Source organism: Phascolarctos cinereus, unplaced genomic scaffold (genome assembly GCF_003287225.1).
Source record: "Phascolarctos cinereus isolate Bilbo 61053 unplaced genomic scaffold, phaCin_HiC Scaffold_9;HRSCAF=440, whole genome shotgun sequence".
NCBI lineage: Eukaryota > Metazoa > Chordata > Mammalia > Diprotodontia > Phascolarctidae > Phascolarctos > Phascolarctos cinereus.
Window position 1 is genome coordinate 263291992 of NW_027556402.1, and position 24892 is coordinate 263316883.

The 24892-nt window shown below is 54.9% G+C and overlaps 1 protein-coding gene across 5 annotated transcripts; it reads left to right on the top strand.

The window, feature by feature from the left end:
- Positions 1-4355: 4355 nt before the first annotated feature.
- Positions 4356-24528, top strand: IGF2 (insulin like growth factor 2). 5 transcript variants are annotated; one of them, XM_020970779.2, is made up of 4 exons: positions 4356-4430; positions 13009-13165; positions 18297-18457; positions 19629-24528. In XM_020970779.2, the coding sequence occupies exons 2-4, from the start codon at positions 13009-13011 to the stop codon at positions 19863-19865; spliced, it is 555 nt and encodes a 184-aa protein (XP_020826438.1). In that variant the 5' UTR covers positions 4356-4430; the 3' UTR covers positions 19866-24528. The 5 variants fall into 5 exon arrangements, with proteins under 5 accessions (XP_020826438.1, XP_020826437.1, XP_020826435.1 ...); XM_020970778.2 differs by lacking the exon at positions 4356-4430 and adding an exon at positions 4866-4973; XM_020970776.2 differs by lacking the exon at positions 4356-4430 and adding an exon at positions 7534-8602.
- Positions 24529-24892: the final 364 nt, after the last annotated feature.

Below are 24892 nucleotides of genomic sequence, written 5' to 3' on the forward strand. Positions count from 1 at the left end.
TGGGAGAGGGAGAGAAAAAGACAGAGACAGAGACAGAGACAGACAAACAGAGGTAGGGAGGAATGATGGGGAGAGAGGAGAGACAAATGGAGACAAATAGAGAGGGAGTGAGAGAAGAGAGGAGGAGAGAGAAACAGACGAGAGAGGGAGGAAATGGGAGAGGGAAAGGGAGACAGAAAGAGGAGAAAGAGACAGAGACAGAGAGGGAAAGAAGGATAGGAAAGGGAGAGAGAAAGTGATGCAGAGACAGAGATGAAAAGAGAGATGGGAGAGGGAAAAGAAGAGAGAGAAAGGGAGGAAAGAAGAGAGAGACAGAGACAGACCAGCAGAATTGGGGGGACAGAATGGGAGAGGGAGAGAGAAAGACAGACTGAGACAGAGAGACAGAGACAGAGATAGGGAGGGATGAGAGAGGGAGAGAGGAGAGGAGAAAAGAGAAACAGATAAAGAGGGAGGGAAGAATAAGAGAGGGAGGGAGGGAATGGAAGAGAGAAAGGAAAGGAGAGGGAGAAACCGACAGAGACAAAGAGTTACAGAGAGAAAGAGACAGAGATAGACAGAAAGGGAGGAAGTAATGGGGGAGGAAGATGGAAAGGGAGAGAAGAAAGAGTGAGAGACAGAAAGAAGCAGCCCTGCTCTGGTTGTGGCTTCTGCGGCCTTCCTGGACTGTGGTAGCTTACAGGAGCCTCCCTGAGACCATCCATTGCTCCACTTCAGGCTCCCCCAACACACACATTCTATCCCCTCCCAGATTCTGACTTTCAAAGGCAGGGCTTTGAAAAGGTATGCCCACCAAGGCAGCCAGAGACCTGGGCACTGCTGAGGCAGAATTACAGTCCTCCAGCAGCTGGCTGGCTAGTTTCTGGTTGCTGAGGCTCAGAGCAAGCCCTAACTGGACAAGAAGAGAAGCTGGCCTAGCTGCTCACAACCCATAAGGCTGGATGCTGAAAAGACCCCAAAGGGTCTTAAGAGATAATTCTAGGGGCAGCTAGGTGGCGCAGTGGATAGAGCACTGGCCCTGGATTCAGGAGGACCTGAGTTCACATCTGGCCTCAGACACATAACACTTAACTAGCTGTGACTCTGGGCAAGTCACTTAACCCCATTGCCTAGCCAAAAATTAAAAAAAAAAAAAAAGAGAGATAACCCTAGAACCTGGGGTGGGGCTCAAAGACTGAAGGGGCTTCTCAAGGGGGGACCTTAAGGCACCACCCTTCCTCTAGCCCCTTGAGTCAAATCTCCGGCTCTGTCTCCAGTTTGCATCCCTGAACTGTTAGGCAGCCTTGGACCCCTTCTCATGAACCCCCACCCCCCTGGGCCTGGAGGAAGAGGAGAAAGAGCCTGCGAGGCTCGGAGGGTCAGAGGAGTGCTGGAGGAGGCAGCACAGAAGGATGGCAGCCAGGAGGGCGGGCAGTCACCTCTGGGCCCCTAATCCCTGAGGCAGCTACAAGCAAGGGCCGAGCTGCTTTTGTGCCCAAGCTCGGCCCCAAGCACCCAGCTGCTCGTTTCATCCTCTCTGGGGCTACTCCCCAGATCCGAAAGTAGTTCCTTCCGCGGTGCACACAGAGAGAGAGTAGGTGCTGGGAGCCAGAGGGCGTGGTGGTACTTGGGAAGGAAGAACGCTGCAGGTAAGAAGGCCAGGATGCGGGCCAAGGCTTGCGGGTGCGAGGGTCACTAGGCCGGCTAAGCAGAGACCCTGGCGGGCTGCCGGCTCAGGGGGGAGCAGGGAGATTCCTGAGGTAGAAGGGCGGCCTCCCCAGAGGTGTGGCTGCGGGGAGAAGAAGGGTTAGGGTTAGGGTTAGAGACTTTGGGAAAGTCCTCCCAAATTGCCCGGGGACTCCACGTCCCCTCCTCCGCTCTGGGATACCTCGCCAACCCGGCTCACTCCTTTGGTGGATATCGCGCGACCCGGGCCGGGCGCCGCTTTCTTCTGTCCCTTTACAAGTCTCCTTAGCCCCTATCCAAGGCTCTTCCCTAAGGATTTCCAGAGTTTGAGTTTCCAGGGCCCCGGAGGTAAGACGATGACTTCTGTGTCAACCTCCCGGCCTTCCCCTTTTCCCTATCCATCGATCTCTCCCAAGTGGGCTCAGCTGGTGTCTGTGGGCCCAGAGGACTGACTGAGTGTGGGGACGTTGAAAGAAATTAATTGGAAAAACATTGGCGATGAGCTGGAGGTGGGAGGGGGGAGTGAGCTGGGAGAAAGAGGAAGAAGCCAAGAAGGAGGAAGGGGGAGTGGTCCCCTAATTCGGGGGGCTAAGGGGTTGGAAAGAAAAAGCCCAAAATTGCATCAGGGAATGGGCTTCTCTTCTGGGAAGGCAAGGGAGGAGAGCAACAGAGGGCGCTAAAACTTCCCACCAGGTACTCCTGGGGTTCAAACTGACCAAAAGCCAAGCCAGAGCCAGAGCCAGAACTAGTTGTGGGGACCTCGGGGCTCCAAACCGCAAAGCCAGGATGATGCTGCGGGTACCCAGGCTGCTGTGTGCTATACGCAGCTTCAGGCGAGGGCTCACCTGGGTCCAGGCACAAGGGGAGGGTAGCTGGAGGCTGCTTCTGAGGAGGGGAATTCAGGCTGAGCTTCATTTACTTTGGGTCCGGTCCGGGAAGGCCCTGCAGACGGGGTAAAAGTAGACTGAGGGTTGTGGAAATGCCATTGCTCTTGTGTGTGCCCTAAAAGTCCCAGCAGAGGGCAGAATGGCCCGAATTTTGTGGGGTGCAGTGGGGGCGTACTGTTGTAGAACTTTCTTTTAGACCAAGGATCACTCAATCCTATCTTGCCAAGTGCTCTGGGATTCTTTGCTTTGCTGAAGGGTATCAGCATTTCAGGCTTTGGTTGCTAAAAATGAGGAGGCTGGACATTGCTTTTAGCTCTCAGCTACAGGAAGTCAAGCCTGAGCCAAAGCGGCAGCTGGAGTTTAAAAAAAGAAAGTTTGCCTTGGTAAGGAGTCCTCGGATAGTGGAAGAGGCTGGGGAATGTGCCCTGGCCTCATTGGGGTCCCTCACCATGCCCTCCTTAGTAGGGGAAAGGCAAAGTTGGAAGGGGAGAGGTGCAGTACAGGTGACAGGCCCAGGTGCCTCGGGCATAGATTGATCAGAGATGCCTTGCAGGTAAGAAATGAAAGGGTGAGTCTGGGCCAGATATTGGCAGGACACCAGGTAGTTGCAATGAGGCCTTTCTAGGCAGGGTCCTGTGGGAGACCCAGGAAAAGCTGGAGAAGGCATAACCTCCCCCCTGAGGGAGTGCAGTTCCCCTGGGAAAGGTAGTAAATCCGTCTGCTGGCAGACATTGGCTCTGCACTCACCAGAACCTAGCTGTGCTTGGGACACTTGGGGTATAGGTTTCCACAGGGTCTCAACAGTGGGGACACGGCTAGGTTGGAAACCTGCAGACACGGGATTCTGTATGCCTAGCTGCAAAAGTGCACAGGTCACTGGAGATAGATGGCCCTCTAGCCCTGTGCGAGGCAGAAATGGGGATGTAGAAAAAAATGCATAATGGGGGGGTGAGTGGGGGTGTGTGAAGCAGAGGCAGTCATCTGGAGGGGGTGAAGCCAGATATTCTTGGCGTGGGACACTAGCTTGATTGAATTCGGAACCGAGATCCAAAAAGGGGGAACATTCTTACTCTGTCTTGGGCTCTCCTGGGTGGAAAAATGAGCTGTCTTTTATGGGGGAGCCACCTTCCGAAGCCAAGCAGATGCTACAGAAACAATAGAGTCCCCAGGGCCCTTGCCTCAATGTCCACACCTGGGAAATGTGGCTTAAGCCCTACCGGACCACAAGCGCCCAAGAAGGCCCCCTTTTTCTAAATGAGCTCAGTGACCCTAATATTTTGGGCCTTCGTCTCACGGCTATAACCAAGACATACTTATCTTCATCCCATCTAGCCAAGTGGGACCCCAACTCCACCCTTCTCCAGAGCGCCATCCCCAAACCCATTTCCATCCCATCTAGCAGACTCATTCCCACTAGCTTCGTCAAACTCATTTCCATCCCCTGCCCCAATCCCAGCTGTTCGAGAGGCACTTTTAGACACGAACTCAGGTTTGTTGTCAGCAAAAGGAAAGCTCCTAGGCGCCCGGGAGAGCTGCCGCTTTCGCTCCTTCTCGCCCTCCCTCCTTCCCTGCATCTGCCCTGCTGCCGCCGCCGCCGCCGCCGCCGCCGCCGCGTTCCGGCCGCCTGGTCCCTCCGCCAGCCCCTCTGTCCCTGCACCGTCCCTGCCTCCCCAGGGAGAAGCCACCCCTCTCCCGGGTCAGTTACACAATACTGGAAAGGTAACTTTGTCCCTTTCTTTCGATTGGAGTCCCAAGGACTAACTGTGCCTGGTTGAATATTTGCCTTTAAAGCAGAGGCCGAACTTTGCCCCGCTGCCATTCCAGGTTTTATTTCCTCAGAAAGGTTCTTTTTGCGGAGGAGAAAGAAGGCGCCCTGAGGTACCCCTGCCCACTGCCACCCCTGGTCCACCCCGCGCGCGCTTCTCTCCCCAGATCTTGTATTTTCTGCAGGGATAAATCTGGACTCGCCTCCAGCCTCGCTTCTCTCTCTAAAGGTCAAGACAGAGTGACCCCGGCCGCTTGAGGTGCCTGCAGTCTGGGAGTCCTTGGCCTCCCAAGCCGTCCCCTTGCCCTCCCCCCGGGTTCATTGAGCACCCAGGGATTGACTGGTTTTCCGTATGGAAGGCGCCGGCTTTGAGGAGCCGCGTATTGTCTCCTTCCCAAGCCCGCAGCCCTGCTCCCCAGCACACGCCTCGCGGCTCTCTTGTCCCTTGTCCCCGTTCTCTGTCCCCGCGCCGCCTCCCTACAATTCACACACACACACGCACGCACGCAAACACACACACACACACACACACACACACACACACACACACACACACTTCGCTGTTTATTTGCCACGGAGGAGGATAACGAAGGAGCAATTAAACGTTCCCAGCCTCGCTAGGACAGCACAGCGCCGCAACCTTCGCAAAATCTGGGGTATGCTTTTTCCTGGGTTGTGGGTTAGCGGGGGCCCTCTAACTCGCAGGGACCCCCACCATTTCTGGTGGCCCCTTGTTTGCTGGAAGGCAGTACCCTGCGCCCAGACAGCTTGCCCTCTCCCCTCCTGGGACTTTCTTTTGTGTCTTTGGTAGGAAGGGAATTAGCTAGGGGTGCTCCTGGCGTTGGGGACTCAGGAGAGCAGGCAGCTTTATTTGATCGTCGGCAGAGCTTGGGGGCCCCCGCGACCATTTCGGACCGGTTCCCCTACAGGCTCCAGCTGGCGCAGCCTCCCTCTCAGCTTGCCTTCTCGGCTCGCCCGCTGAGCCCTGCCCACCCGGCCGGTGGACTGCTGGTTGACTGTCCGCGCGGCGGCTGCAGCGGTTTCGGGGCCACTACTCTAACTTCTTTCTATGGGCCCCGGGCTGCCTCTTTCTCTGTTCTCCCCTTCGGGGTTGGGAAAATTGGTTGGGGGGGGGGGAATCTCAGTGCGTCCTCCTTTTCTCTTCCGAAAACATAAGCCGAAGCTGGTAGCTGCTGCGCCCAGAGTCTGGGGAACTTTCGAGCCCCTCGAGAGCAGTCCAGGGAACTCGGGGCTTGGGTCCTCAGAATTACCGGAGGCCGCAGAAAACAGAGAGCTGAGCCCTACGTTCCCTTCGCTGCCGCGAGACCAATTACCAAGAGGACTCTGGTCTGCGCTCTGTGCGCGCTGCCCAGCTCCCCGGCTTCGCGCTCCTAGACCACCTTGCCGCCACATACACACACCTCGCTTTGCTAGCTTGGGGTGCCGAGCCCACATCTACGCCGGCAAACGGGGGAAGATGGGAGGCTTGATTGCGAGATTAACGAACGCCTGGGACTGTGCCTAGACACGCGCACGTTCACAAACATTCAAGCAGAGAAGGGAAGGGCGGAGGGTTTTGCTAGCTCGGGCACGGCCACTGACCCTAATGCGCGCGATAACCCTTCGGCACTCTGGGACGAAGGAGGGCTGGCTGGACCGAGTTGGGGACCAGACGCCTGCGGTTGGAGCCCGGCCGGACTCAGGGCTGCTTTGTATTCGGCCCGGCCGTACTCTGGAGGTGTGAGAAGTTCGCTCTTTGGAGTACTGGTTGCTTCCCTGCGCCCCAGCCTCGACCTGGATTATTCGGGCGGAAATGGGTGCAGGGACCGAGCAGCGGTAAGGACAGGTGGCACATAGAGGGAAGGGAGCGCTCAGTAATTACTCTAGCACCTTCTACGTTATGTTGCCTTCACTTTCGGAGAAAAACAATGGACCCAGGGCGAGAGGGTGATTTTGCCGCCGAACCCGGGAGGGCGCGGGATTGGGAGGGCGAGTCTGGGGCTAAAATATAAATCCACGCGTTCGCTTGCGGGGAGAAGGCGCATCCCTTCCCCAAACGCTAAGCAGAGGGAGCCAGGAGAAAACACTGACTCCCAAGTGTGGGGACCTAGGGACAGACCAGCCAGTTCGAAGGCTGTCAGCTCATGAAGGAAGCTTCATGGCTGATTGCCTTCAGCCCTCGAAGAGGAGTAGACAACTGCCAGTCTACCAGCCAACGCCACTACCTGAGAAGATCTGCGACCTTTCCCCGCCAGCTGTCTTTGCTCCATCTTTCTCCAAGGAAGAGAAAAAGAAAAGGTAGGAAAGAAAGAGAGAAGGAAGGAAGGAAGGAAGGAAGGAAGGAAGGAAGGAAGGAAGGAAAGATGGAAAGGAAGAGGAAGGAAGAGGAAAGAAGAAAGAAAAAAGAAGACAGAAAGAAAAAAGAGAAAGGAGAGAGAAAGAAAGAAAGAAGAAAGAAAGAAAGAAAGAAAGAAAGAAAGAAAGACCAGACAACCATTTCCAAATGCGCCACGGAAAAACTATTGAAATTTTCTTTTTTCCCCCTCTTTTCTCTCGTTTTCTTCTCTACTCTCCCCTTCCTTCTTTCCCTTCTCTACTCTTTAACTTCCCTTTTTTTCAGTTTCCTTCCTTCCCTTCTTTTCTGTCGCTTTTTTCTTATTCTCTTTACCTTCTCTCTTCCATTCCCTCCTTATTTCCCACTTTTCTAACCTACCTTCCCCTTTTTAAATTTCCGTTTTCAGTTTTTTCCCTCCCTCCCTCTTTTTTCCTTCCTTCCTTCCTCCCTCCCTTCTTTTCTTCCTTTCTCCCTTCCTTCTTTTCTCGGTCTTTCTTTTTCTTTTCCAATTCTTTCTTTCTTTCACTCTTTTCCTGTCTTTCTCCTCGCCTTTTCTCTTTTTCTTCTTCTCTCCCTGTTTTCTTTCCCCCATTTCGTTCCCATTCTTTATTTCTTTCATTTTTGCATTGTTTTATTTCTTGGCTTTCTTTACAAAATTCCTATCCCCGCTTTTTTGCACCCCCCCCAGCTCTGGGGGCCACCTCCCCTTGCCCATTCTCCCCCCACCCTCACCCCCCCGCCTGGCTTGGTTTTCGGGGCGGAGCTGGGGGGCGGAGCGAGATAACCCTCTTCCAGGCCATTGGGTCGGGCCTGCCGCCAGTAGTGACATCCAGCGATCCGAGCGGGTTCTCCCAAACCGTTATAAAAGCACGGCAGAAGGACGGATCTGTCTGTCTCCTCCTAGACGGAGCAGGTAGTCGGGGATTCGCAGCGTCGACTCACCATCTTCGCGTCGCCGCCGCCTTTCCATCCCATCCGACGACGTGGGCGCTGCCCCCGCCTCACTTTCCATCCTGCAGGCGCCCGGCGCCCCTCCGTCAATCAACGTCCTTCCCCTCCCCCTCCCCCTCCCCTTCCCCCTCCTTTTTTTTTTTTTTTGCTGCTAATTGGGGCCTCTGTGCGGAACGCCAAACTGCCTTTTCCTTAACTACCTCAGCTTTCATCCCATTCCACCTCCCTTAAAGGGACAAGGCAGGTTCCGCCTCCAGAGGTCTCATCTCCTTCCCCGTCCTCGGTCCGCCCCACAGGATCCCCCAAATTGCGGCCCATTCTCTTTTTAGCCTGACTCCGAAGGCGGAGGATTCAGGCACTCTGGGAGCCTAGTATAAGGCGTCCCTCCTACGTGGGAGGCAATTTGGTTCCCTTCCCTCGCCCTTAGCTTAAATCGCTCAGTCTTCCCTTCCCCACCCCTTGCACCTTTGGCCCTTTCACCCTCTTCTCCTTCCTAAGTGCCCCCCCCGGTCCTCCCCGCCAGGATCGTCCCGCCCCTGTCTGCCCGCACCCTCGGCCCTCGCCCTCTCTGTCTATCTCCTTTTCTCTCAGCCCTCTGCCCCCTCTGGCTTCGCTCGCTCGCACGCACGCCGCTCTCGCTCACTCTCTGTCGCCTGTGCACTGTCCTTCTGACTGACTGTCTTCTGCTACTTCTGTCCACTTTTCTTCAAAACCCTCTTCACTATCTCCCCAAACTCATCCAAAAACAACCAGTCAACCCGCCCCGCCCCAAAGCCCGTCCACTCGAATAAAAAAAAAAGACAAAAAAAAACCTAACTACGCCCCCAATATAAAAAGCCAGAACCAGCCTGACCCGAATCCAAAATTAGACCAATGATGAGATTTCGTCAGCGAGGGAACATGGCAAGAGGAGTCGCTTCAGGGTCGGCGGACGCGAGTGTCAGCACCCTACAACAGTCCCGCAGCAAGGAGGTGGGGAGTAGCAGTAGCAGCTTTGAGGTAAGTCCCCCGGACGGCAGGCTGGCCGGCCCAGTGGCCCGTCAGCCCGCTTACCGGCCCCTCAGTCCGCCTGTCTGGCCCCCGTCCCCTCCCCGCCATGGGACTGGTGCGGCCCGGGGACTACCCGCAGTGCGCGGAGGTCTCCGTAGGACAGTACAGGACAGACGGGGCGGCTGGGGGAACTCTCTTCCCCTTTGAGAGAGTGCATGCACGCCCAGGGGCTCTCCGCCCTCTCTCTTTGCGTCCCTGAAGCTCTGGATCCTTCTTGCTCTCTCTCCCAGGCTCTTGGAAATTTGGGGCGCACTCGGGAGGGGGAGAAAGTCCCAGACTGCATAAAGGAACTGCGGGGAGGCTCCCCAAAGGCAGCGAGGGAGCGGGGAAGCTCCGTGTTGCGGGTAAACAGTTCCCCCTCAAACGTGTCTCTTGGGGCTGTAGTGCGATGCCAGGCGTGTCCGCAAGGGGACGCCCAAAGGGCGACCCAGTCTGGCCCATAGGGGCCCCCCCACATGAGCAGCAAGCCCCCCCCCCCAATCTCTCTAAGTCTTGCTGGCTCCAACCCAGAGATGTTGTTTGCACCCTGGGCGGTAGGGGGTGGGGCGGAGCTCTTGAAGAATATGAGTAAGATCATGGCGGGGGGGGGCGCTCAGTTCATGAGGCGACCCCAGTTTGCACAAGTTCTTTCTGGGTGGGGCTCGGGGCTGGTATGAACCTCCCCCTTAGCGGGGAGGGGCAAGGTGGGGCCAAGCTCGACTTTGGTGGTACTGAACATTCAGTTTGTATGAATTCCTCCCCCCGAAAAACTTGGGGAGGCTTGGGGGCTCTGGGGTCTGCCAGAAAGTTAAGGGGCGTGGTCAGGGCCTGGGGGGGTTGGAGGAGAGGAGGCACCCAAACTCTAGTTCTTGGGCTTCTAGTGCAAGGAGGGAGGAGCCAGGACTGAAAGGTAGGGGAAACTTCTCAAAGCTTCCCTCTCGACCTGAGGCATTCGTGCTTAGCCCTGAAAGAGGGGGAGGCATAGAGAAAGGCGGGGCAGAGGAGAGGGAAGGGAGAAAGGGGGAGCAGAGGAGAGGCGAGGATATAGATAAAAAAAGAAGAGGAAAAGAAGCTATAGAGTGGGACAGAAATAGAAAGAGAGGGGATTAGAGAACCACGTGGGGGGGGGCTATAGGGAGAGAAAGAAAGGAGAAGAAATGGAGCCAGTGGGAAGGGAAGGAAGGAATCTACCTGAAACTTCCCTCAGTAGGGGCACCTTGCTGTTCAGAAGCCCGTTATAGCAAAATAAGCTCCCTTTCACTTTCTTGGCCCACTCCCAGATCACGGGGGAGGGGGGACTGTCAGTGGCTGATGTGAGGAGGGGGCTGGGAATGGTGGGAGGGGGCTGTCCCTCATTGAAATAGAGCATATAGGGAGGAGGGTGGGGTGACATTTGCTAAAATTGGGGGGGGTGCCGCGATAAGGAGGAGGGAATCAGTAAAGCAGCGTGAGGCTCTTTGGGACAATCTCCAGCCTCCTCCCAGGCACAGGTGAAACCAGTTCAGAAGGGTGGGGGCACTTAAGGGGACATTTTCCCTCCTCCAATCCCTCCTCTCTCCACCCCCTCCAGCCCCTCCTCCCCCCTCCCCCCTCCAGCCCCTCCTCCCTCCTCCCCCTTTCTCCCTTTCTTCCCCCTCCTTTTTCTTCCCCACCCCCCCTTCCCTCATCTCCCCTTCCTTCTCCACTCTCCCCCCTCTTTCTTTATGCAATGCAGTCCAACGCAATGCAATATATTTGAATTCAATTGAATCAGTGTGAATTCTGCAAACATTTATAAAGTGCTTTCTGCTTATAATAAGTCCAGGTAGAGGAAAGGAAACCAGAGAATTGTCTCTCCCACCTCCCTCATTACGGAGGATGGATTCGGTGCCTCCCCCATTCCCTCTTCATCCTCCTTCTCTAGCTCCCTCCCTACCCGCTGGTGTCATGACTCTTCTACCCAGCAGTGGTCAGCATTGGGGGGTGGCAGGCTTCTCCATAATTGGGACTGTCTTCATCTTTGGACACTCTGTACCAAGGCTGTCAGTCACCTCTTCTTCCTTCCCAGGGTGCAGGGAATGTCCCTGGTCAGGGTCCTCAGAGGCCACCACCTCTGACTTACCAGCAACTTAGCTCTAGCTAAGCTGTTTCTGGTGGGTCTGCCTGAGGAATTTCAGAAGCCAGGGAGGGAGGGATGGGGAGCAACAAAGCAGGGAGGAGTTAAGTGAGGTTACTCAAACTGACTTGCCCAATCCTTCCCGGGAACTGGCCAACTGTCTTCAGAAAACTTGGGCAGGCTTCTGTTTGCCTTGCAGTTTTCACCCTCCTTCCCTTAATGAATCCAACCCTTCTAGGCTGGAGACCAAGTCTTGCACCGGCGTCTGTTCTCTGAGGTGCCTAGCACTGCCCACTCACCTAAGGTGCCTGGGAATTGAAGGCAGGTCTTCCCATTGAGGAGAGCTCAAGGAAGGGCTGAAAGAGACTTATAGAGGGAAGGAAGGACCCAGGGTAAGCAGGGAGGCCAGACAGGACAGGAGTAAGCAGATATCACTCTGTGTGTGTGTGGGGGGGGTCAGGAGCTCAATGATAAGGACCTTCTCCCCCCTCCCTTCCTTCTCTGCTATTTACTGTATGTACAATGTCCTCACACCTATCCTGGGAGGTAGATAATATAAGAATTATTGCCCCCATTTGACATAATAGGAAACCGAGGTTCAAAAAAGGGATGTGAAAGGCTCAAGGTCATATAACTCAAGTGGAAGAGCTATTATTCAGTGTCTTTGGACTCAAATATCAGTGTTCCTCCCACTAGACAGACCACATTGCCCCAGATCCCTTAGAAAGAATGTTGGCTCCTTCTGAGAGTCCATAGAAGAGGCTTGGGAGGCGGTGCAAGGAAGGAAGTCTTGGGCACAGACATGATAACCTTGAGAGGGAGCTGGTCACTGTGTTCCCATGATGAACAAGGGTCCTGAAGTTTTCTTTAGACCAGACCATTCCCTTTGTTAAGTCCTGATCCTCAGGACTTTCTGCCTGGTTGCCTTTTAGGGACTTCTCTGGGAGTGGGCTGCCTGACATTTCCCCACCCAGAAAATGTGGGCTGTAAGAGTGTTTGGGACTGAGCTGGGAAACCTGGGTTTGAAGCCCAGATCTGCCACCTGCTAACTTTATAAAATACTCTCTCAGCTCCCTCATAGGTGCTGCTCATTGGCATAGGGAAACTGAGGTACAGAACAGCTAGACCAAGTATTGGGGGAGGATGGGGTAGCCACATTAATCTTGGAGTATCCCTGTAGATGGCCCAACGTCTGGAGGAGTTCATGAAATCTGTGTGCTATCTCTGGGTAGGAGGGGGCTTTTTGCCCAGGAATCAGGCAGGATAGGGAAAGGCCCCCTATAGGCTGAGCCCCGCATGTCCAAATGGTTAGTTAGGGTCCATTAGGCAGCACAGACCCAGATGAGGCAGGGTTACACTGATTTTGGATCCCTGAAGCCTTGGGTCTCTGGGCTAGGGCTGAAGGGGGAGGTGCCACTCTGGCAAATCCTTGAGGACCCAGGTAATGGTGATATCATCTGGGAATTGTTCCAGGGCGCCTCTTAGGGACCCTGATATCATTGGCTGAGCTGGAGGGCGGAGCTAGGAGTAGGAGGAGACTAGGGAGGGACAAGCAGGGGCGTGGTTATGGGCTGGGTTGGGCTTTGGGGGCTGGGGGCTACATAAATGTGTGAGCACAGATCAGCTCTCAGTTGCGGAGATCACTGAGAGTGGAGCAGTCACCCTCCAAGCCTTCTGCTGGGCACTGGTGGAGAGACAGAAGACAGCCTCATTTCCTTCGAAGAGCTCATGGTATATCTGGGGAAGCAAGCCTCACATCCGAAGCTAAGAGGCTCTGAGTGCTGAGAAGGGAGAGCTTGAGGCAGACTCCTCCACTGACTTTCCAAGCTGGAAGGGACCTCGGAGACAATCTTCCCTTCAAGCCCCTACCAGAGCAGCCTCACCCGACAAGTGGGCATCTAGCCTCCACTTGAATGTCTCTAGCAATGGGTAGCCGCTTACCTCCTGAAGCAGCCCGCTCTATTTTGAGGCAGCTCTGATGAAGGGAATTTTTTCTGACATCAAGCCTAATTTATCTTTTTTGCCTCTTCCAGCCATCGCACCCTGTCCCCCCTCTCTCCCCTGGGGCCAAAGAGACAAGTTTATTCTCTCTTCCCCCTACAGCTCTTCCCAAAAGCAGCTATTATGTTCTTTCACCCCAGTCCTCTCTTTTAGGAAACAGTTTCAAGGATGGAGACAAATGCCCTTTTCTCCCAGCCCAACTTGGGATCCAGGGTGGACACCTACCACCACGGTCTTGCTTGTGTAAGTGAACTAATCTTGGGCTGGGGTTTCTCCACAGATGGGTTTCCCAATGAAGAAGATGTTGCTGTTATCACTCACCTTTTTGGCCTTTGCCTCGTGCTGCAACGCTGCTTACCGCCCCAGTGAGACCCTTTGTGGTGGGGAGCTGGTAGACACTCTCCAGTTTGTGTGTGGCGACCGCGGCTTCTATTTCAGTAAGTGGTTCTCAGGGGTGGGGTGGGGGTGTCAAGGTCAGGCTGATGGAGTGCCCTGGAGCTGGGCTAGGCTGGAGAAAGTGAGATGAATTGGGTGGGCATGTACTCAGCCCAGGGTTTCCCAGTTCAAGGTACATTGCATTAGCGTAGGCTCATTTCTGGATATAGGTGGAAAAGACCCAGTCTTCCCTGAGATAAAGGCTGCTTCATGCCCCCTCAGCTAGGCTTTCTAGTGAGTGAGTGCCTGTTGTTTGCCAAGCCCTGTCTTAGCCATAGTGTAGGGGGCAGGAGGAGAAAGAGCAGTCTTTTTCTTGGGGGCTTCCACTTTTAGTCAAAAACAGGATACACACACAGAGATACATCCCTGCTTTTGGCTGGGTGAGACCACCCACTGCTGGGGACGGTCTCTCTCTGTGATCTGAAGGGTGGATGGACTTCAGGTAGGTAACCTTTCCCATCCATCTATCATCTTGGAACTGGCTCAAGGACTCTGCTGACAAGGTATGTGATTTTGTAAATGACATGCAAATTGTATTTAGATGTGTACAATCAGTTTGCCAGTGTTCTGGGCTACAGCCCTTGGAAGAGAGGAGACTGTAGGTGTGGGGGATGCCCCACACAGAACCCTGCAGGCTCCCACCCTTCCAGAGCTGCTGCACCCTCAGCGAGGTGAAAGTTAGCCAGAGGAAAACTTGGTTTGATGGCTTGGTGTGGAAGGATGGCTTAACTTGAGGCATTTAGCCTCTGCTCGTGAAGTGAATTTGAGTGAAAGGGGAGCCTTCCCAGTGCCGGAAGAGTCTGGGGCAGTCTGGGGTTGTTTTGAGACCTTCAAGTCAGAATGAACAGAAGCAGAGGCTAGCATGGAGAGTTAGCAGATGGAGGGCCCAGCTCTGTCATTTATTAACGGTGTGACTGGGCAAGTCTTTGCCCTTCTCTGGGCTTCTTCCAATTCTTTCTCTCAAAAATGAGGGGCCGGACTTGGGGCTACTGGCCTCAGCATTAAGCCGGTGATCCTATGAATAGAAAACCCCTCGGAGAAACTTTGCGGCCGAGGCACCTTCTTGTCTGCCTGCCTGGCTCCCTGTGGAGCTGGTATAGAAATGCAAGAATGGGGTAAGGGGGGGAGGCTCCCGCCTTGCCGGAGGGAACACACCCAGGAGGAGGCTAGGCGGCCGGACCTCGGCTAGTCCTGTTCCCTGCCTAGGGAGGGGCTTTCCCTCTCCCCTTGTCTCTGCCTGTCTGTATCTATCGCTACCTATCACTGTCTCCCTCTCCTGCTCTTTGTGTCCCTACTCCATGGTCTCTGTGCCTCCTTCTCCTGTCCCTGTCTCTTTTTTCTGCCCATCTCTGGCTCTCTCACCCTGTCTCTCTCTGTCTCTTCTTGTCCCCGTTTCTTTATCTGCCGACTTGTTTCTCTGACTCCTCTGTTTTTCTGCCTCTTTCTGTCCCTGTCTGTCCACTTCTCTTTGTCTCAGTCTCTCCATCTCTTTCTCTTTTCCTCCTTCTGTCTCCATTTCTTTGTCTGCCTATCTCTGTCTTTCTGCCTCCTCTTATCTATGTCTATGCCTCTATCTCTCTGCTTTTCTTGATCTCTGCCTCTGTCTCCCCATTGCCTGGTGCCAAGGGTTTCTTTGAGCCTCTGGTCTTACTTCCTGTGGAGATACCTCCCAAGAACACTCTACTTTTTCTGTTTCTCTCTGTCTTGGTCACTGCATGCTGTTACTGTCTATCTGTCTCTCCCTCCCTCTTCCTTTCTTGCCTGCCCTGGCTGTTCTGGAAAAGAGTCAGATTCTAGCATTGTTCCCCTCTGGGATGGCAGATTCCAGGCTCTATCTGTCTTTACCCACTCCTTTTTGGGGTGCTAGTGGTAGTGGGCTAATGCTGCTGGACCCTCTGAGAGATTTTCTCTCTCTCTCTCTTTCTCTCTCTTTCTGTCTCTCTCCCCCTTTCTGTGTCTCTCTCTCCTTTCTCTCTTCTAGTCTCTGTCTCTCCCACTCTCTCTCTCCCTCCTCTCTTTCTCTGTCTCCTCCAGGAGCTGTCTCTCTTGCTCTCTAGTTCTATGTGTCTCTCCCAGTTTCTTAATCTCTCTCCCTCTGTGTATCACTCTCCCTCCTCTTTATCTCTCCCAGTCTCTGTCTCTCCCTGCCCCCACCTCCATTCTCTTCTCTTCTCCTACCATGAGCAAGTTTCTTTTCCTTCTGGGGTCTGAATTTTCTCCCGCGTAAAATGGGACCAAGGTGGTGTTTAAGGTGCATTGAAGTCCCAGCCCTTAGGTGGAGCACGGAGGGACTTCCAAAGCCACTTGGCAGTAAGCTCTTAGCCAGAGGATGAGGAAGAGAACCACATGGGCTGTTGTGGCAGCTGGGGACCCCTTTCTGGCTTCTTTTGACCCACAGGACTTGGGGCAAGTCTCTTCCCTTCCTGGGATTCAGTTAACTTGTTTGTAAAATGAAAGTCCTGTGAGACCTTACAAGTATTTCTGCTGGGCCAAGGGGGAGACAGCTGTGCCTCGCTGGTATATCACTTTCTGCTGCCCACCCCCACCCCCCACTTTCCCCTGATGAATAGGGTCCTGCTGGGTCTCTGAGAATGCCTGGGGCCACTTAGCCTCCCTCCCTGAGGAAGGGCCTGGCTCCTGCAAGATGCAGGAAGCCTCCCCAAAGACAGAAGCCATCTATGCCCACCCTTCTTGCCAAGCCTCTCCAGAGCCCAGCCTGCTATGCGGAGGGGGGTTGGGAGAGGAAGCCCTAGAGAGAAAGACCAGCCGGGGCTCTGAAGATGGGAAGGAGGCAACACGCTGCAGTCAAGGGAAGGGAGTCAGCACGCCGCTGCCGCCGCCACAGCAAGGGGGTGGGCTGGGGAGCGGAGCTCAGCCTGCTTTCTAAACGGCTCCTGGTTCCTCCTTCCAACAGCTGATAAGAATTGAGCTCCCCTCTCTGGGTGCTGACGGGGCACATTCTTGGCTTCTGCGGCTGCACACAACGATACTGGGTGAAAGGAGCCAGGCATTTTGGGGGGTGGGCACTAAGGGAGCAGAACAAGGCTCCTGGGCTCAGTCTCAGGATGGCAAAGGCAGGAGCCCGGATCACAAAGGAGGGCCTGTGGTTGAGACTGGCGGCACAGTCTTGGCTCATGCGGGGGAGAAAGGCTGGTGATAGTCAAGGGCTTGTTTGATGCTGCTGCTGCCTGCTTGATTGCTTAAGGGGCGTGTGCGCGCGCGCGTGAGTGTGTGCGCGTGAGTGTGTGCGTGTGAGTGTGCGCGCGTGAGTGTGTGCGCGTGAGGGTGTGCGTGAGGGTGTGCGCGTGAGTGTGCGCGTGAGGGTGTGCAATCGCCCAAGTGGGAGCAGCACGGGACTCAGCCCCAGTGAGCTAGCCTTCCTCCGTAAGGGACCTCGGTCAGGCAGGGCTACCCCCCACCCTCCCTCCACTCCCCATCTCCCCATCTCTCCATCCCCCCCACCGGCCTCCTCTGCATCCCCTGCCTGTCTTTCCTTGTCAGTCCTTTCTTGTTATTCTCTGAGTGTCTCCCCCAGTGCTTAGCACAGTGCTCTGCACACAGTTGACGCTTAATAAAGGCTGCGGGGTTGGATCGAGTGACTTAGCGCCTGCTGTGTGCACAGCACTGGGCCAGGCTCGCTATTGCGGGATGAAGAGTCCAAGGCTTCCCCCAGCCCGCCTCTTCCTCCCCTCTCTCCCCTTCCTTCCCCTCCCTCCTGCTGGTGAGAAAGGCAGGAGCTGGTCAGTGTCTGCAGTGAAAAGAGGAGCGGAGTTCTGTGTCTCTGTGACCTTCTTCTCATGCCCACAGCTCTGCCTGGCCTCAGCACACTGCCTGGGGGCACTTCCCAGATCCACACTTCTTCAGTGGGGGGAAACTTGGCTGAGTTTCAGACAGTGGAGGCTGGGTGGGAGAGGAAGGATCCTCACTAGTCTGGGTGTAGGGAGATGAGAAGCCTCACTGTAGCTTAGCCCCCCTGGAACAATGGGGGTGAGGGAGAGGATGGGGGGAGAGATGGATTGGGGATTGTTTAAGGCGACTCACTCCTCCCCTCCCGTCTTCTTCCTCGCCCTCTTTTGCAACACCCCATAGGTGCCTCTCCCAGGCCAGGCGGTAGGGCCAGCCAGAGCCCAGGTGCGGTCCACAGGCAGGGCAGTGGGGTTGGTGAGGTGGAGAGCTGGGGCGTCCCGTCTGTGGCCCCACTAGGGAGAACTCCAGCCTCCATCCGGCTGCCCGAAGGATCTGGGACACAGTCTCTTTAACACGGCAGTCGCAGCTGAGCTGCCCTGCTTCTGCGAGCCAGTACTGCCAGGTCCATTAGGGATTTTCTGACGCTGCCCGGGGGCTTCCCAAACACCCCTATAGCCTGCTTCTGAGCCATGCCGAGGGGACTGTGTCAATGAGGCTTCTGCTTCTTGTTCCCGAGCTGACCTGGAGCAAGCCTGAGCTTCTGGGACTCAGTCTCTAAGATTGCCTTCCCTCTCTGGGCCTCAGTTTCCCTTTTGTTCAATTGGGGCGAGGGGCTCTACCCTTAAGGTCTCTTGAGCCTTCCTTCCTGAGGAGTTAGGCTTGGGTCGGATTCTGGTGCTCTGGAATCTTTACTTGTCCTTCTGCCCTTATTCCCTGTGTGACCCTGAGCAAGTCACTGGAAGTCATCTGTTTAATGGGCATAACATAGCTCCTTTAGCTTCAAGGAAGCCCTGATGGCGTCAGCTGGAGGCTCACTTTCTTTCACTGTAAAATGGGCAGGGCGGCAGGCCCAGCTGCCCCTGCCTGTCTCAGAATGCCTGGTGACAGCAGAGCCCTGTGTCGGGCAGATCCTCCTGAACCTTTGTGTCCTGGACACGGACTTCCCCTCGTCTGGCCAGGGCTCCTCCTCCTCCTCCCGTGGCCTCCCCAGCGCTTGGCCCAGAGCTGTGCACACAGTAGGCCTCAGCCGTTGACCGCAGGCAGGGCCACGGGGATGTGGGGCACGTCGGCTGGCAGGAGCACCTCGGGCTCTGTCCCTGATTGCAGGCACGGCCAGGGCCACAGCCTGGCCTCTTTCCCTCGTGGGTTGGACTCCCGCCTGGGAGTGCTCATCTGCCCACCCTGAGATGCAGCCGGGGCTGAAGGGCTCTCTCTTCTTTCCTCCAGGCCTTCCTGGCAGGCCCCTGAGCCGCGTGAGCCGCCGCCTGAACCGCGGCATCGTGGAAGAATGCTGCTTCCGCAGCTGCGATCTGGCTCTGCTGGAGACCTACTGTGCCACCCCCGCCAAGTCCGAGCGAGACCTGTCAGCCTCTATGATGGCCCTCCCGGTCAGTGCCCGCAGACCCCCAGCCCTGGGGCCAAGCCAGATGAGAGATGAGGCAGAACAGGGCCCTCCTCAGAAGCCCTGGCCTTCCCCAAGGCCCTCAGACCGAGAAGGGGGGCAGAGGAGGGCGCCAGCCCAGGGGCCTTTCTGGGGACCCCCTGCCTTCCTGCGCTCACAGCAGTCTGCCCTTGCCTCAGGCTTGCGCCTCAGAACCAGAACCAGCCACTTTCTTTAGCTTTGCCATGCCATCAGCAATGGCATTTGGATGTGGTCCAAGGCCACGCCGTGCCCAGGGAGGCCACTGGGTTCCATTCCCCACTCTCCCGGGGACTCACGGTGCGACTTTTGCCAGCCACATTCTCCCTTTGAACCTTACTTTCTTCTTTCACAAAATGGAGACAGGAGAGGCTGCCTGCCTTGCCGTTGGGGATGGTTCTGAGAACAAGAATGAGCTGAGAGATGTGAATGGTGGGTGGTGGGCGGTGAGAGGGCCCCAAAGGTGCCTTGTCGGTCATGGCCAGATGGGAGAAATCCAGCCTCTGCAGGGCCTCCCTCATCCCCGGCCCAGAGGGAGGTGAAGAAGTTGGCTAATAGGAGTGGGCAGATTACCAGCTCTGTCCACTAATGGGCAGGGAAGAAGAATGAGTGGATTTGTTCATTGTCTCTGGGTTTCTCCCTCTGCTCAGAGGTGTTTCCATGAGCAGAGGGGGAGCGGCCAGGCAGGCCAGGCCTGCAGAGTCAGCTTTGTCCCTGACAGTTCCTATCTCTGGCCTCTGCTTGCTCTCACAAGCCCTGGGGAGCTGGCTGACACTGGGAAGGCAATGCGGGCACTACCTCAGCCCCCGGCAGAGGGGACCAGGTGGAGGGCCCCCTGGGGATCTTTGTGGCTTAGCTTTGGCCTTGAGAGCCCCCAGCTCAGATTCAGCTCCGAGCATTTCTCTGAGTTCTGCCCGAGGTCCCGACTGCTGTCCAAGGCCTCTCCTTCTTGCCCCCATCCTCAGTGGCTCCCAAGGCTGGCTGCTCACCGCTTTCCCGGGAAGACTCACTGATTCTGATCAGACCACTCTAGCTTGTCTCTGCTCTGGGCCTGTTACCCACCTGCATCATCACATTGCTCTTCTCGCCCTTTACCTGAATTCTGCTCTCTTCCTTCCTCCTACCCCTCTCGCCCTCAGGAAAACTTCCCTAGATTCCCTGTGGGTAAGTTCTTCAGACTTGACACCTGGCAGAAGTCAGCCCGTCGCCTCAGGAGGGGCCTGCCTGCCCTCCTCCGTGCCCGCAGGGACCGGCTGAGAGCCCAGGCGCTGGAGGCGATCAGAGAGGCCAAGCGTCACCGTCCCCTGATCACCCTGCCCAGCGAAGACCCCATCCGCACTGATGCCTCATCCGAAAAACCTGCCAATCAGAAGTAACCTGGGTACCTGCCTGTCTGCCCCTGGGATCGGATTCCTCTTCATCTAAACTCTCTCTCCTTTTCTCTCAACAAATTTGGCCTCTTCTTCCAAATGTCTTTCTTCCACACCCCCCACACCACTTCATCCCCTCTCCTCCCACTCCTTGAAGCCAAGGGGCTTTGAGTAGCTGCCTCCCTGGTCATCTCCAGGCAGCATCCGGCCATCACGCTGGCACCAACAGTGCGGGCCGCCATGCCTTCCGGGGTCTTGGCCTTGGCCGCTATCATGTCTATGGGATTTTTCAAAGAGCCCAAACACCCAAAGTCCCCGTGGGCTCAGCTTCTCCTCTCCTCCCACGCTCCCCAGTCAGATTGGCCTTGGACTGTGGACTTCTACAGCAGCAGCAGGAGAGGGCCTAGCCACCAAGAGAGGCTGTGGGGTGCTGCACCCTGGAGGGGAGATCCAGTGCCCATTCCACTGGGAGCTCAGCCAGGGCAGGGGCACCCGAGCCTCCCCTATAGATGTGATGCCTCCCTACCCACTATCACTCACTGGGGATTCTCTTCATTGGCACATTCTAAAACTCAACCCCCAAACCACCCATTTTTTTGAACCAACCTCATGCTCTCTGCTCCTTTCCCACCATCTACCATCCCTGAGGAGGAATCCCCAGGCTGACAGTCCATTTTCAGGTTTCTGGTCCACTCACTTTTCTGCCAAGCTACAATATTCCGTGCCTACTTGCATCTTTTGAGCATCCACAAGTGAGAGAGAGGCAGAGAGGAGGCTGAGCTAGAGAGCAGAGCAGACGGGCCGGGGTCCCTGTGCCCTCGGCAAGGGCGTCCAGCTGCCTTTGCCAAGGCTCACCTTGGTCTAGCCCAGGCCTAGACCCTGTGTCATCTTTCGGCAAAAGAGCTCCATCTGGCCGATCCCTCTTTTGTGTGGCGTCAGCCGGGGGACCCCAGTGCTCCTACATCAGTGTGTTTATGGTGCTAAAGTGAGTTGGCCGGGACAGAAGGGGAAGGAACACCTCATTAGGGAACGGTGAGAGGGCAAATCCTGACACACCTGGGCAGCCGGCTTTTCCTTTGGAGAAAAGTAGGAGAATGCGATTCTTTCTTCCTGCTTCCGAGGCACACGGTTTGGTGAACTCTTCCCCACTTTCCTCATCACATAGACTCGAGCACACACACACACACACACACACACACACACACACACACATTCACTCACATACATGCATGTGCCTAGCATGTGCCCTCACACCTGACTTACACTTCTGAGCACACACTCGCCCATGCACACACTCGCACATCTCCATGAAGGGTTACCAGACTCTGGCAGATACCCCAAACATGTGCCCTCCAGATCCAGGATCACCAGGCATTCTTGGGCTTCCCTGGAAGATGGCTCATCCTCTCAGACTTCTGCCTTCCCCCTCAGAGATCCTGCCAACCCCCTTCTCTCACACAGCAGGTAGCTTTTTTTTCTATAGCTTTCTCCAGTGCCGCTCTGTATCATTCTTTACCTACAAAAATCAGTCCCTTGGCCTCCATTTTTTGTCCCCTCCCCGCCCCCACCCCCCAGCGCCTCTAGTCCCCTCCCCCCATTTCTCCCCTGGCCCTGCCCCTTCTCGAAAGGTTGTGGGCACGGTCAGGCTGAGGGTGGGGAGGAGGGAGGAATCCTGCTTTTGAGCCTCGTTTTCTTGAGGGTGGGATTCCTCCTCTTGGGGCGACCACAAAAGCCAGAGCTGGGGGTGGCAAGAGGCTCCAGCATTTTGATTTGGACCATTCGGCCTCCCTGTCCAGCAGGCCCAGCCTGAGGAGGCATTACCTCCTGGGGGTGCGCTCTGACCAGCCCTCCTCCTGCGGGGAGGGCAGGTCAGGGTGAGAACCAGAACCCTGCCCCTCGCCTGGGCTTCCAAATCCAACCTCCAAATAGCTAGACAGCTGACTGACCGCCTTCCTGCCCTCATCTGCCGCAGTCCGAGGGGGTGCTGATGGCCCCCCTCAGCTCCAGGACCCTCTTCTATCCATTTCTCAGTAACCATGCACCATTGAGCCAATACATGCCCTGAACAGAACGGCACTCCGAGAGGCATTCTACAAACACGTACAACCAAAAACCTGGGGGAAGATCAGCTCCTTTTATTTATTTTGTAATGGAGGGATACACAAGCATGGAGGAATGAGATTGGTCCAAAGCCGTGGTGGGGGAGGAGAGGACCCCGGCCCCTCCAGGCAGGCCCTGCAGCCACCAGCAGCTTCATCCAGGTCCCCTTCCAGCTCCTCTCCAAAGACAGCTCCCCGCTCAGAAAGCCAGGGCCGGGGAGCAGGAGTGGAACAGGGATGAAGCAGGGGGAGGGAGAGAGTGGGGGTGCTGGGGGAGGGGGGGAAATGTCTCTCTTTTTTTTTTTTTTTGGAAGAGTGGGAAATCAGAGAGAGTCATGAATGAATTGCAGATTGCAGGTCTAAAACCCAGGAGAGCAAATTCTCAAATTTATATCAACTTTTTTTCTCACTGGGGTATTTTTTCCTTCTTTCTCTCTCTTTTTTTTTTTTTTTAAGGCAACGTAGTTTTGCTTTAAGGCAAGCACCGAACAGCTTGGATAGTTTTTGCTTTGAACCAAAAAAATAATAAAAATAAAAATAAATGTTAAAAAATATTAAAACGATAAAAAAGCCCCAAAAAAAGGGGAGGCTTAGAAAAAGCCCCAAAGATACTCAGTGCCATCTCAAGTGAAGGGCATGAAAGTGTCACCTGGCCTCTTCCAGAGTATCACTCTTGCTGCCTCCTCATATATTTGCATATAATCCTTTTTTTTTCCTTATTAACCTTAATTAAGCTGAGAGCCAGTCCTGGAGGGGGGCATGCCTCCCTCGAAGATACCAGGAAGGGGTGTCTCATAGAACGACAGCCCAGGCCTCCTCCATTGCCTGCTTCTCGTGGAGCAGGGGCCCCCAGAGTCCTGCTGGGAATCCTTTCTTCTTTTCCTTTTCTTTTCCTTTGTTGCTTTCTCCAGCACTCTGGGCTGAGAGTGAGAGTGGGGTGCCATATTGATCTCTGTGTGACTTTGTGGAATATTGTTACTATCCTGTTTGCAAGGGGGAGGGGGCAGACAATGCGAGTTGGGGGACCCTACCCTTGGAATGGTCAGGAACTGAGGGGCAGAGCTAAGCTCCTGGGTGCCTGCTGAAGGCCACTTCCCAGTGGGTGTCGGTTGACTTCATCACTCAGCCTGCATGCCAGAAGGGTTGGGGGGCTGCAGGCAGGAAGGTTACCATTCTGTCAAGGAGAAAAGTGGTCCTCCTTTCATGTCCATTCTCAAGGCTTTGGGGAGACAGTTCTTTCCTTCTAGTTCCCCACCCAAACTCACTCCCCAACCTCCCCCCATTCCAACCCAGAGAGACTGTTCCAGTCTCTTGGGGAAATTTGGTGGGAGAGATCACGTCTGAGAGCTGGTCACACCGCAGAGATCTCACAGAGAATTTCATGGTTAGTCAGCAGGTTTCTTTGGACACATGTGTCTAAGGGACGAGTGGCCAGGCCGCCAGCTCCAAGGTCGATAGGAGGGTGACTGGACCGAAAGGTTTCCCGACCCACCTTGGCTTTCGGTTCAGCCACTCTACCAGAAACTGCCTTCAACCGGCAGAGACCCAAAATAACCAACCCTGTAGGTTCCTTGGAGATAGAGCCCTTCGGGGACTCCTGCTAACCCCCAAATAGATGGCAGACACATTTTTTAAAAGCCTCAATAATGGGAATGGTGAAGAGTAATATAAATTGATCAGTAACATACTTATTAAAACCAAATTTTATCTAATCAAATGTCTTAGCAACATTTGGCCATTAATTGGGCACCAATTGGCTTCTTCTGAACCTAGTTAAAATAACAACCAAAACCATCTCTTTGCTGAGGCAGCAACCATGTTATCAAAATTTGGAACATTTGAGCTTCAATTGGACATCACTGGATTATGAATTGGCTTCTAAAACCCTAAGAAAACACATTTAAAAAAACTACTGAGGTAGCAACAACCTCGGTGAAATTAGAATTGGGACACCAACTGGCTTCCAAAAGCCAAGACAATTTTGAACAAAAGCGATTCAGAAACTCTGTCCTTGGGCTATTCTTCCATGTGAGCAGAGCCCAGGGCAGAAGCTACTGATTCCTGGCATCATCTGTCATCCTTGAGGCTGCCCCATCTCCCACCTGGGCAGTTGCGCACCAGGGGGTTAGCCGCCCTCCGCCAACATCAGCTACCAGGTGCTGACCAGAGAAGCTTTTTCTCAGTGGCGTCACCCCGCCCAGGGCCATGCCAAGACCACGGCGCTCTCCACGGTCCTGACACCCCTGGATCCCATTGACAGAACCATCCTGTCTGATCCCTTCATCTCCATCCTGGTCTTTGGTGGGTTTCCCCAGATGCTTCTGGATGACCCAACAGGAGAAGTCCTTTCCTCTCCTGGCTTTGTCATCACTCAAAGACCGTTAAACCTGGGGGTTCAATACTTGTTATTGGCTTCTGTTTTGTACAACAGGGGATGGGGGGAGATATTGTATCCAGGCTGATGGATTCATTTATGTAGGCTCAGCTTAATTAATATGCAAAACTCTCTCTTCTCAAGTTTTGCAGATATTATAACTTGCATTATCAATAAAGCAACCAGTTATTCTCGCCTTCTGTCTCTGGCTCTCCTTTGTCCTCCTGGGATCCTTACAGGGAGGGGGTGGAGAGGGAAACGGTGAGGTTGATGGGGAGGGAGAGGAGAAGAGCACTCTTTGGATGCACCAGGGGTCTGGCACCTTCTCTGAGGACAGGATGACCTCCCCACCCTGATCCCCTTGCTTAAAGCAGGAATCCAATCTCCTCAGTGGGGAGGGGCACCCCACTGTGCTCTTGCTGAAAGACAGATTCATTTCTACCAAGTGCTCCCAGCCTTGTTTTGGGCTGGAAGTATGTGGGAGTGGGGAGAAGAATGCCTGAAATAAGGGGGCCTTGACAGGTGCTTGCAGCCATCCCTTGGTTCTTTGTGGACAGCTC